The sequence below is a fragment of the Anabrus simplex genome, chromosome 3, assembly GCF_040414725.1.
Source record: "Anabrus simplex isolate iqAnaSimp1 chromosome 3, ASM4041472v1, whole genome shotgun sequence".
NCBI classification, from domain to species: Eukaryota; Metazoa; Arthropoda; class Insecta; order Orthoptera; family Tettigoniidae; genus Anabrus; species Anabrus simplex.
Window position 1 is genome coordinate 511,827,820 of NC_090267.1, and position 12,818 is coordinate 511,840,637.

General features: G+C 40.6%; 1 protein-coding gene across 1 annotated transcript in view; it reads right to left on the bottom strand.

Annotated features, from left to right (window-relative positions):
• Msh6 (DNA mismatch repair protein Msh6) overlaps nucleotides 1-12,818 on the bottom strand; it is a 196,423-nt gene that overhangs the window by 25,185 nt on the left and 158,420 nt on the right. Inside the window, exons 20-21 of the mRNA XM_067143707.2 lie at nucleotides 10,378-10,510; nucleotides 8,258-8,458 (exon numbers count right to left, since the gene is read on the bottom strand). Of these exons, the coding sequence (XP_066999808.2) occupies nucleotides 8,258-8,458; nucleotides 10,378-10,510 (334 nt within the window). The remainder of the gene's footprint in view (nucleotides 1-8,257; nucleotides 8,459-10,377; nucleotides 10,511-12,818) is intronic.

The following is a 12,818-nucleotide window of genomic DNA, read 5'->3' on the forward strand; positions in this document are numbered from 1 at the left end:
ATGATCCCCTCATGACAACATTTCTACAGGTAAAGGGGCGGTTACAAATATAAAGCAAAGTACAAATTATTATTATTATTATTATTATTATTATTATTATTATTATTATTATTATCGAATACGCCAAGGATCCTATTCCCATACAGTGTTAAGGCCCCTCCTGTTTTATTTACGGCGAGTGCTGAGCTGACACATCGACCTTTCGCTGGAGACTTGGATTTTCCGTGGGGTTAAAATTCCACGCGAGCGGCATAAACACTGTACACAGAAACGCCGGTCAGCTGCGCGGTGTTTTTCACCACGTCTTCCACAGTCCACAGCAGATTCTCATCTCGTAGGCTACTGTAAACGTTTAAAACAATTTGGTTTAGATTTCCTACTTAATTTTTCTCCACTTTTGTTAGCCTTAAATATTTCACAGGGGACTCAAGCGTCACAGCATCACACATGTCTTGCTCACAGCTGGCAGCCATTATGAATACTGAACATGCTGTTGCAGCCAGTATTGCCAACAGTTTTCTTATTTCCATCTTCAACGTCGCACATATTATGCGAACTTATCAGCAATGGAATGAACTCGAACAAACCTTACAAAGTACACAGTGCAATAAGATATTAATATCTTATTAAATCATTATTATTTTGCTACATACACCACTGAGAACAATAACTATTCATAGCCATCTACGTATGAAATATAAGAGTTTGTAACGAACCCGAATAACATACAACCTGTGATATATTTTCCATAGTTATAGAGGGCAAAAAATTTTAAATCGTCAAGTCAGTTCACCAGAATATCTAACCAAACTGAAGGAAGCTAATGACTTCAGGAACAAGTAACAAACCTGTGGAAGCCTTTTCACCGACCAAAAGTCTGACTAACATCAAAAGGACCACTATGAGTTGACTCTCAGTATAGAATGCATTGCCCTGTTGCACTTGCCTGCTAATCTCCATGTCCAGACTTGTATTCTACATGAGCCTATTATATGGTGCATCATAATCTTCTTTTTCTCTTCTTCTTGTTTTACGACCACACAGGATCACTTTAGTCGCTCCATCATTCAGTTCTCTTTGAAGGGATTGTTCGGGCTTTGCGGTCTCCCAGTACTTCTTCAGACGCTCCGATATGTGTGCCCTTTCCTCAGCTCAGAAGGCCTATTTCCTTCAGTTCCTCTCTACTTCTCTGATCCATTTACATCCTGTTGTGGTATTTTTTGAAGTGAGAATGTGTTGTACTAGTTGTTTCAGAAGTTTCGAATCCTGCATCCTCATGATATGTCCAAAGAATCCCAGTCTCCTCTTACGCATAGTGTCTGTAATGGGTTCTAGCTCTTTCTACACAACTTTGTTAGATATTATCCACCACTGTCCATCTTTCTGGTATTTTTTGTTGATGAGGTTCTTCCAATACTTCTTTGAATTTTCTGAAGTCTGTCAGCCTTTGATGGTTTTTCAGGTGAAGAAGTGTTTCTACTGTATATGTAGCTTCGGGTTTTATAACTGTGTTGTAGTGTTTTATTTTTGCATTTATTGATAAATATTTCTTTTTGTAGAAATCCCATGTTAATTTTTGTGCTTTAGCTAATCTATTTGTTCTTGTTCTTCTATCTATCTATACACATAAAACATAATGTCTGTCCGTCTGTTTCTTATACAAATCTATACCATTCCACCGATCTGAACCAAATTTTGTATGCGTACTTTTTAGCACCCTGCAGGTAACACCATCTACAAGAAATTTTAAGAGCCCTCTCAATTTCCTACATTCCCTAGATTTACACCCTTGGCACATTAACATAGGCTAATATAGGCAAAATATGGTATTTGTCGTACAAGAATGAGACAAAACTCATTTTAAATCTCACGACGCAAAGAACAAAATTCAGTTAGGCACTATGGGCCCTGCAAACCAACCACTATGGAGATATTGGCACCACACTACCCCGTTCTAGGAATCTGATAAAGAAATAACCAGCCACAACTATGGCAACGTCAGGTGAAAGGCCTGGTGTTCGAAGTAGGCAAGTGTGTAAATGTAGGCTAATGTGGAAGAAACACTGTGGGGGTAAGTCACTCCTAGGGGTGGAGGTGGGAAGAGCGTGGCATATAGAAATAATTGAATATAGTGTTGAATCCATAGGTTTTGGGATCGTTGAGATGAACAGTGACACTCCAGATGTCGTTTAAGTACAAGTTCAGCTGCATCATCACAGGGGTGAAAAAGAAAATCCTAAATGACCGAAATTACGGACGAATGTGTTCATGTTCCAGCATAGTTCTCAATCGAACATTGTCACATGTGGAATACTGTGGGGGCAGGACTCCCCTAACACTGTGACACATAGTTCAGGCCAGTTAGAGTGGAGGTTGAGAAGGGGTGAAAAAGAATGTTAAAAATGGCTGAGATTATGGTTGTATGTGTTATATTGCAGCATAGCTGTCAACTAAAGACATAATTAACAGGTAATATCATATCTAAAAGTAAACGATCAATAAAGAAGTGCCCGGACAGTGCCGGGTAATACAGCTAGTTTAACATACAACAGCTGAACATAATTAAGAACAAAGTACAGTGAAACTCGGTTAAGAAGTTCCCGCATAAGAAGTTTTCCCGCCTAAGCAGTGTGATATTCTTGGTCCCTTGATCAGTTGCATTAAGATATGTGTATATTTTTCCCGTTTAAAGTGGTCTGTTGTAAATATATTTCCCGGTTAAACAGTTCAGAGCCCCTTGAGATAGAAAATGTCCGCTCAAAGCAGCCCATGGTTAGAACCCTCCAGTCTCCACGCAAGTTGCACCCTGCGTTAGACCGTTCGCGCGCTCACGGTGTGTCTCTGGTGTCACGGAACCTGTGCGGGCTTGCCAAGGCCATACGACGTCATGCTATGACAACACGGACACCAGATGCTCACTCTCACCTTGTGGAATCGAATCAAACCCATCAGTCGTAATTTTCACTCCACTGTTCCATCTAGCGGAATAGAATCGAACGGGATTCTACGTGTGAAACATAAAGCACACAATGGATGGTTTGATAAAACTTTAATGCAGTAATTTGCGGGCCGTAACAGGGTGAAGTCGTTAATCGAGGGTGGCTTAAACATTAATTAAAAACCGTAAAGTGTATTTGTCCACAACATTACTATTAATCTACCACAAAAATGAATATTCTAACCTGTTTGATTTTTCATTTCCTTACTTATTTCCTTTCAGGCATTCTCTCTTACGTTGTTGCAATAATACTTATGGGTCTTGTCGTAGAGGAAACTACGTTTTTGAACTAAACTGATAAGATTTTCCGTGTCCATTATTAGTGAGGTGAACATAAACAACTTCCCGACTCTATGCAGGATACAGCCAAGTTGCCAGCAGCCAGCTGATACACATGCCGCCAAACAACCGGCCGAAAGATCCCGATCGTCTACAAAGTTGAACGAATGTTGATAGCCAACTGGGTGTTGGTGGGAGGCACACACAGGCATTGCAATACCATGTGTTGGCATAAAATTGAAAGTTACTTTTAATTTTACCTTTATATGAGCTGAACATTTTATTATCGTGTCACTCATAATTATTACATCACACCATTAGAATGTAGCACAAGGATCCTCCCCTGCGAACCATGTGACCTTGCCGCAGTGGGGGATGAGCTTGCGTGTCCCAATGAAGCAGATAGCCGAGCCGCAGGTGCAACCATATCGGATGGGTATCTGTTGAGAGACCAGACTAAGGAATGGTTCATCGAAAGGGGGGTAGCAGCCTTGCGGAAGTTGCAAGGGCGGCAGTCTAGATGATTGACTGATATGGCCTTGTAATAATACTCAACATGGCTTAGCTGTGTTGATACTGCTACACGGCTGAAAGCAACGGGAAACTACAGCAGTAACTAACTCCCGAGGACATGCAGCTCTCTCTGTATGAATGATGTACTGATGATGGCTTCCTCACGGGTAAAATATTCCGGAGGTAAACTAGTCCCCCATTCGGATCTCCGGGTGGGGACTACACGAGAGGGGGTGATCATCAGGAAGATGGATACTGACATTCTGCGAGACGGAGCGTGGAATGTTAGAAGCTTGAATCATTGTGGTAGATTAGAGAATCTGAAAAGGAAGATGGATAGACTAAAGTTAGATGTAGTTGGTATAAGTAAAGTACGTTGGCAGGAAGAACAGGATTTTTGGTCAGGCGACTACCGAATTATCAACACAAAATAAATCAAACAGAGGAAATGCAGGAGTTGGTTTAATAATGAATAAGAAAATAGGACAGTGGGTAAGCTACTATGACCAGCATAGTGAAAGAATTATTGTCATCAAGATAGACACCAAACCAATACCCACCACAATAGTGCAGGTCTATATGCCTACTAGCTCAGCGGATGATGAGGAAATCGAAACAATGTATGAAGAGATAGAAGATTTAATACAATATGTAAAAGGTGACGAGAATCTAATTGTGATGGGAGACTGGAATGCAGTGGTAGGCCAAGGAAGAGAAGGTAATACAGTAGGAGAATTCGGATTGGGACAAAGGAACGAAAGAGGAAGTCGGCTGGTTGAAATCCTGCACCGATCATAATTTAGTCTTTGCCAATACTTGGTTCAAACACCACAAACAACTGCTTTATATGTGGATGAGACCTGGAGACACTGAAAGGTATTAAATAGACTTCATTATGATTAGGCAAAGATTCAGAAACCAGGTGTTGGATTGCAAAACTTTCCCAGGAGCAGACGTGAACTCCGACCACAACTTGTTGGTCATGAAATGCCATCTGAAGTTGAAGAAATTGAAGAAAGGAAAGAATGCAAAAAGATGGGATCTAGACAAGTTGAAAGAAAAGAGTGTGAGGGATTGTTTCAAGGAACATGTTGCAAAAGGACTAAATGAAAAGGCTGAAGGAAACACAATAGAGGAAGAGTGGATAATCATGAAAAATTAAGTCAGCAGGGAAGCTGAAGAAATGTTAGGAAGGAAGAAAAGATCAACTAAGAATCAGTGGATAACTCAGGAGATACTAGACCTGATTGATGAACGACAAAAATACAAGAATGCTAGAAATGAAGAGGGCAGAAAAGAATACAGGCAATTAAAGAATCAAGTGGATAGAAAGTGCAAGGTAGCTAAGGAAGAATGGCTGAAGGAGAAGTGCAAGGATGTCGAAGGTTGTATGGTCCTAGGAAAGGTAGATGCTGCATACAGGAAAATCAAGGAAATCTTTGGAGAAAGGAAATCTAGGTGTATGAATATTAAGAGCTCAGATGGAAAGCCACTTCTAAGGAAAGAAGACAAAGCAGAAAGATGGCAGGAACATATCCAACAGTTGTATCAAGGTGAAGATGTAGATAATTTGGTTCTAGAACAAGAAGAGGCTGTTGATGCTGATGAAATGGGAGACCCAATTTTGAGGCCAGAGTTTGACAGAGCTGTGAGCGACCTAAATAGGAACAGAGCACCTGGAATTGATGACATTCCCTCTGAATTACTGACTGCCTTAGGAGAAACCAGCATGGCAAGGCTATTCCACTTAGTGTGTAAGATGTATGAGACAGGAGAAGTCCCATCCGATTTTCGGCAGAATGTTGTTATACATATTCCCAAGAAAGCCGGTGTTGACAGGTGTGAAAACTACCGCACCATTAGTTTAGTATTTCATGCCTGCAAAATTTTAACACATATTATTTACAGAAGAATGGAAAAGCAAGTTGAAGCCGAGTTGGGACAAGATCAATTTGGCTTCAGAAGAAATGTAGGAACACGTGAAGCAATTCTGACTTTAACGTCTGATCTTAGAGGATCAAATCCAGAAGGACAAGCCCACGTACATGGCATTCGTAGATCTAGAAAAGGCATTCGATAATTTTGATTGGACCAAGCTATTTAAGATTCTGAAGGCAATTGGGATCAGATACCGAGAACGAAGTATTATCTACAATCTATATAAAAATCAGTCTGCAGTGATAAGAATCGAGGGCTTTGAAAAAGAAGCAGCAATCCAAAAAGGAGTGAGGCAAGGCTGCAGTTTGTCCCCCCACCTTTTCAATGTTTACATACAACAGGCAGTAAAGGAAATCAAAGAGGAATTTGGAAAGGGAATCACAATCCAAGGAGAGGAAATCAAAACCTTGAGATTTGCCGATGATATTGTTATTTTATCTGAGACTGCAGAAGATCTCGAGAAGCTGCTGAATGGTATGGACGAAGTCTTGGGTAAGGAGTACAAGATGAAAATAAATAAGTCCAAAACAAAAGTAATGGAGGGCAGTCGAACGAAGGCAGGTGATACAGGAAATATTAGTTTAGGAAATGAAGTCTAACAGGAAGTAGATGAATATTGTTACTTGGGTAGTAAAATAACTAACGATGGCAGAAGTAAGGAGGACATAAAATGCAGACTAGCACAAGCAAGGAAGAGCTTTCTTAAGAAAAGAAATTTGTTCACTTCAAACATTGATATAGGAATTAGAAAGATGTTTTTGAAGACTTTTGTGTGGAGCGTGGCATTGTATGGAAGTGAAACATGGACGACAACTAGCTCAGAACAAAAGAGAATAGAAGCTTTTGAAATGTGGTGTTACAGAAGAATGCTGAAGGTGAGATGGATAGGTCGAATGACGAATGAAGAGGTACTGAATCGAATTGGTGAGAGGATATTGATTTGGCTAAATTTGACGAGAAGAAGAGATAGAATGATAGGACACATCTTAAGACACCCAGGACTTGTTCAGTTGGTTTTTGAAGGAAGTGTAGGTGGTAAGAACGGTACGGGTAGACCAAGGTATGAATATGACAAGCACATTAGAGCAGATGTAGGATGCAATAGTTATGTAGAAATGAAAAGGTTAGCACAGGATAGGGTGGCATGGAAGGCTGCATCAAACCAGTCTGTGGACTGATGACTAGCTACGGATTGTCAAGCATAGTGTAGCGTCATAATTAGTATGAATAGGAGTCGTTGTAATATCAACGTACAAACGTTTTAAGTGAAAATGAGCGGAACTCAGAGGAAAAAGATCAAGCGAAAGGCACTAACAATAAAAGACAAAGTGGAGTCATCTACACTTTCCCGTGTTGCTTTGGCAAAGGAACTGGGGATGCCGCCGTCTACTTTGAATGGCATTATAGCGAAGAAAGAAGAGATCTTTGCTTCTGCAGGGAATACTTTAGCAAATTGCAAGGAAGTTAAATCTGAAAAGTACGATGAAATAGAACAAGCTCTGCTAATATGGTTTAAACAGCAGCAAAGTTTAAACATACCTTTCAGTGGGACTATTACGAAGGAGAAAGCCGAAAAATTGCATGCAAATTAAGGGTATCTTTTACCGCGTTGATTGGGTGGCTGGAACGCTTTAAAAATCGAGCCGGCACCGTTTACAAAACAATTTGTGGTGAAGCAGAGAGAGTGTGTGTGGAGGAAAGGGAAGCGTGGAAGGAAATGGCTCTGCCTGCTAAAATAAGCAAACCTTGCAATGTTTTTAATCTCGATGAATTCGCACTTTTTTACCAGCTTATTCCGGATATGTCTCTAGTTTTGAAGGGAGAATCTTGCTACGGGGTAAAATTAAGTAAAATATATTTATAATACGATATGTTCAATTATTTTACTTTATCTCTAAAAATATTGTGATGATAATCGAATTTTTATATTGTGGCTTTCCGTTAGCAGCTCTTATATATCGGCCTAATTCAGTATTGTTCACAAACAAGAAAATCTGTTGGCTGTGTGTTTCACATGTATTTCAAAGTACAGAATAAGTTTCTGGGCATTACCCCTTTTAAGAAGTGTCCTGCTTAAGAAGTTTTTTTTGCAGTCTCTTGAAAAACTTCTTAACAGAGTTTCACTGTATTAATGTGGTATGCTTTATTAAGTTCTTCTCTTAAAAAAAAAATACAAATGGCTTTACATCGCACCAACACGGATAGGTCTTATGGCGACGATGGGATAGCAGTGGAAATGAAGCGGCCGTGGCCTTAATTAAGGAACAGCCCCAGCATTTACCTGATGTGAAAACGGGAAACCATGAAAAACCATTTTCAGGGCTGCTGACAGTAGGGTTCAAAACCAATATTTCCTGAATACTGGCCGCACTTCAGCAACTGCAGCTATCGAGCTTGGTTGTTATTAACTACTAAAAGTCACTCTTTACACCCATCACCAGCTTTTAAGAAACGGTGTAAACTGTTCAAATTTTTCGTGCAGCTTAGAAGCACCTCTCTACTAAGAAAACAAATAAACATAATACGTACCATATGTGCCATGATAGTGAGTAGACCCAGTTGTCTCATAAGTGTTGACTTGCCACCCATGTTTGGTCCCGTCACCAACACGAGGCTAGCATCAGAGCCATCTCCTGTCTCGTCCTTGCAGCCTATTAACGTGTCATTAGGAATGAACCCGTCCATAGATGAAATGCACGGGTGTCGGCCGTCGATGATCTTAACGAAGGGCTAGTAAGAGAAATTCCTATTAGTTCCTACCAATATTTTTAATACTTCACAGTAGCAATGGGTCAAACCAGTTCATCCTATGAATTACTTCACTCATTCACACTCTTTACTGTGAATTGTTTAAATGAAGTAGTTCATTCATGAAGTAATGAAGCCTGACAAAGCTGCTCACTCATTCATTCAGTCGCTCAGTCATTCAGCAGCAATTTTGTTCACAGCGTCTCACTCACTCAATAAAGCTTCATAATACTTAATAATATTACCAACAGATGGCAGAGCTATGTAATTATGGACACCCAATGGCTTACCCGCTTACAACGTGTAGGAAAAGATAAACACAGAACACAGTAGACAGGTAGGATAGGCCTGGGAGTGAAGGGGTAATGAATGACCCAGATAGTGGGAGGGGGAAGACAGCGAATGAACAAGAGGCAGAAGAATCAAATGAGTTGTAAATGTTAGGAAGTTGAGAACTGTGAAATATTTGAACTACCAGTTCATTGAAATAGTGATGGATAGCTCGTGAATGAATCGTTCAAAATGAACACTTCACTCGTATGATTTGTTAAGAACGAAGCCATTCTTTCCAGTGCTGACTTAGTAGAATGCAACATAAAAACTTTCCAGCCTGCCAAACACACAAAAATTTCAATATAAATTATAACACTATAAACATATTTGTAAAAAAAATACACACTATTATAATGTGTCCTTAGGAATGAACCCGTTCATAGAGGAAATGCATGGGTGTCGGCCGTCAATGATCTTAACGAAGGGCCAATAAGAGAAATTCTATAAGAACATCCTCAGATTCTATCAAAATCGCTTAAATCATGTGTATATATGTACAGTATTGTTTACATTGCGTAAACTTGTCGATGATAGGGAGTTAGGTGATAATACGAGGTGCGTTTTTTAAAAAGAGCCGTTTGAAAATAACTACTCAACAAAAGACAATTTTCAAACACCACATTTATTTGTAGATTCTACATACTTTACTCTAGCCGCCAAGTTTGTTTAAACCCTTATCATACCTTACAACTAAGTTTTAAATACACTCTTCAAAGAAACTTGCCACCTGCTCCGATAACCGATAGTTCACGGCCGTAAAGCACTGACCTAGACACGTCAGGAAAGGCGTTTGAGAGAGCTGTTAATGTGAAGTGTCTGTCCTCACGAATCTTCACTTCAACTGAAGCCACCAAATCGTCTGTGATCAGAGATGGGCGACCGGAGCGGGCCCCATCATGGACGTTGTCACGTTTATCTTTAAAGTCTCGTACCCACTTACGCACTTTGCCTTCACTCATAGCGTTAGCACCGTACACTTCGCAAATCTGTTGGTGAATGTCTGCAGTAGACAGGTTCCTTGCCAACAAAAACCGTATTATTGATTGAACCTCGCAAGGGGCGGACGAGTTGATAATCTTGAACATTTGAGCAAGCAGAGGACAGAACTGTACAGGTTAGCAACAGAGCTGCAACTGAGCACCGTTGTTCCCGAAGCATACCGGGCACGAAGCACGTGTTCATTGCGACGCATGCGCAAACTACTAGTGTCTACAACAAAACGTCTCTTCCACCTCGTATGAATAACCAGCACTGTATTAACATAATGAAATATTTCCGTACTTATCTAGACTGCCAAAGCTTAGCCCCTTGTCTCCAGACACTATTTCAGGACTGTTGTCATGGAGAAGCTAGTGGAAAGTTTTGGATATAGTATACTGTTCTGCAGAGAGGGGTGGGGAAGCAGGGGTGGAGGGGTGGGGGGAGCGAGTGGAACGTTGTCGAACCTTATACTGAAAGTTTTGTGTGTTTGACAGACTGGAAAGTTTCTACATTATAAGTCAACACTTGAAAGTGTGGCTTCCTTCATAACAAATCATAGGAGTGAAGCGTTCACTATTGTACACTACCTTGACATCCTTTGAAGGAAGGATGAATTCTGGCACACAGAGATCTCCCTCTTCACTTCGAGAATATTCTGCCAGGGACATCAGCACATCCAACACTGCTAAGCACTGCACCGCTGTATTCCACTGCTCATACCTAAACATTTCAAATTATAAGTTTTAATTCTGCTGGAGTGACCTCACTGACGACTGATTGGAGGGGCAACAACACAGCGATATAGAACATGTTGGGTTTCGTAAGAACTGAAGTATGCCACCAAACAACGCTGTATGGCACATTTTCCATTTTTTACAACAGAGGCAAAAAATGTAAACATGATTAAAATAAATAAAATTTAGTCCTTATATCCAGAAAACAGGCACGTTACATAATCACAACTCATATTAACTTGTTTTCAGCTGTCTATAATCAAACGTTTCAGAATCAAAGTAGTTTTAAAGGAATATCAGTCGAACAATGATGTGTATTACTTAGTGGAACAATGGTGTATGTTATTTATTGATGAAACTAATAAGACGTGGATTTCCAATATTATAAACAAAAAGAGCAAAGAAAAGGCTATTAACGTAATAGATGTAACACTTTCAGGTTACATAGCATGTAATTACCATAATTACTTGTGGTAGCACACACTCCTTGCCGACCGCATGGTGTAGGGGTAGCGTGCCTGCCTGTTACCCGAAGGCCCCGGGTTCAATTCCCGGCCAGATCAGGGATTTTTACCTGGACCTCAGGGCTGATTCGAGGTTCATTCAGCCTACGTGATTACAATTGAGGAGTTATCTGATGGTGAGATAGCGCCCCCGGTCTAGAAAGCCAAGAATAACGGGCGAGAGGATTCGTTGTGCTGACCACACGACCTCGTAATCTGCAGGTCTTCGGGCTGAACAGCAGTCGCTTGGTAGGCCAAGGCCCTTCAGGGGCTGTAGTGCCATGGGGGGGCGGGGAAGCACACACCCCTTAATCAAAACAAAATATTACAAGCATCATCATCAGCATCATTTCCCCTTATCCAGCTCCTGCGGGTCGGGGTATTTATGGCACTTCACCATCTTCCTCTTTCTTTCCACCATTCCTCTTCCACGATCTAGTCCCAGTCTAAGTTTCGTCTTCTTATGCCGCTCTTCACTGATTCAATCCACCTTGTTCTGGGTCTTCCTCTTGCTCTCTTGCCCTCGCACTTTGCATCCAGCATCTGTCTTGGTATTCTATTCTCCTCCATCCTCTTTACATATCCAAACCACCTTAGTTTATTCTTTTCAATTTTCTCATTTACCTTTCCTATCAGAACTTCTTTCCTAATATCTTCATTTCTCACTCTGTCTTTCCTATCATACTTCTTAGGAATTTCATCTCACTGACTTGAATTCTACTCTCTTGCCTGCTGGTCAGAGTCCAAGTCTCAGCTGCATAGGAGAGTATGGGTACATAGTACATTTTGTAGATCATCTCTTTACTTTTCCTTGGTACTTCTTTCTTGCTCCAAACAAGTTTTTTTACACTTTGGTAGAATGCATTACTCTGCTGTACCCTCCTGCTGATCTCCATGTCCGTCCTAGCATTTTGCATTAATTCACTTCCTAGGTATTTAAAGTTGTCTACAATTTCCAGAGAAGCACATCACTTCAAAACTAATGTAACAGTTTTAATATATTTCAAAGCGTACTAATTTTTTTTCCCCCTCCAAATTGGTAAATTAGTTGTCAGGTAAGAACGAGTTCATATTACAGGTGCTGAGCAGCCATTATCCAGTTCTGGTCAAGATCACTCCTGCGCATTTTAAATAGAAGCATTCTATTGTATACAAGAATTATAATATACAAAGCAAAACATAAAAGTTTATTAGTTTGTAAATATTCACACAGTATGTACAAAAATGAACGAAATTTGACTTGCTGCTTGAAGTGCTGTACACGTTAAATAACAACATAAGCTAGTTGACTGATGGTCTGAGAAATATATATATACACTTATACACTTGGATTCTTATATGTACAATGATATCTATCTTGCTGAGATAGGAGGTCCGAAGGAATGAATGTTCGTAATAGCTGATGACTATCTGTAGTTTTGGAGAATCATAAAGGGAACTTGGAGTAAAGTTTGTGGTAGCAGAATGCTAGGCAGAAGTTTGAGAACTTGAAGGGAACTTGTGGCAAAGTTCACGAGTAGCAGAATGCTAGGGAGGATGTATGTCGGTGATACGGGAGGCAGGATAACTTGAGGCGAAGATGTCCTGAGGCGAGACCTCCCGATCAGAATTAATCCACCTGTTCAGTACACTTTTTTAAGAGGGTACCTCCGTGTCTGACAGATCACTGGACACTGTGGAGTGCCTGGAGTGGAGAAGACGTCGCCCAATTTACACACACTGGCTGACGTCACACGATTACGTCAGTGCGCTGCAGTCCACACCTCGTGGTCTCCAGAAACGTTGGTGCGC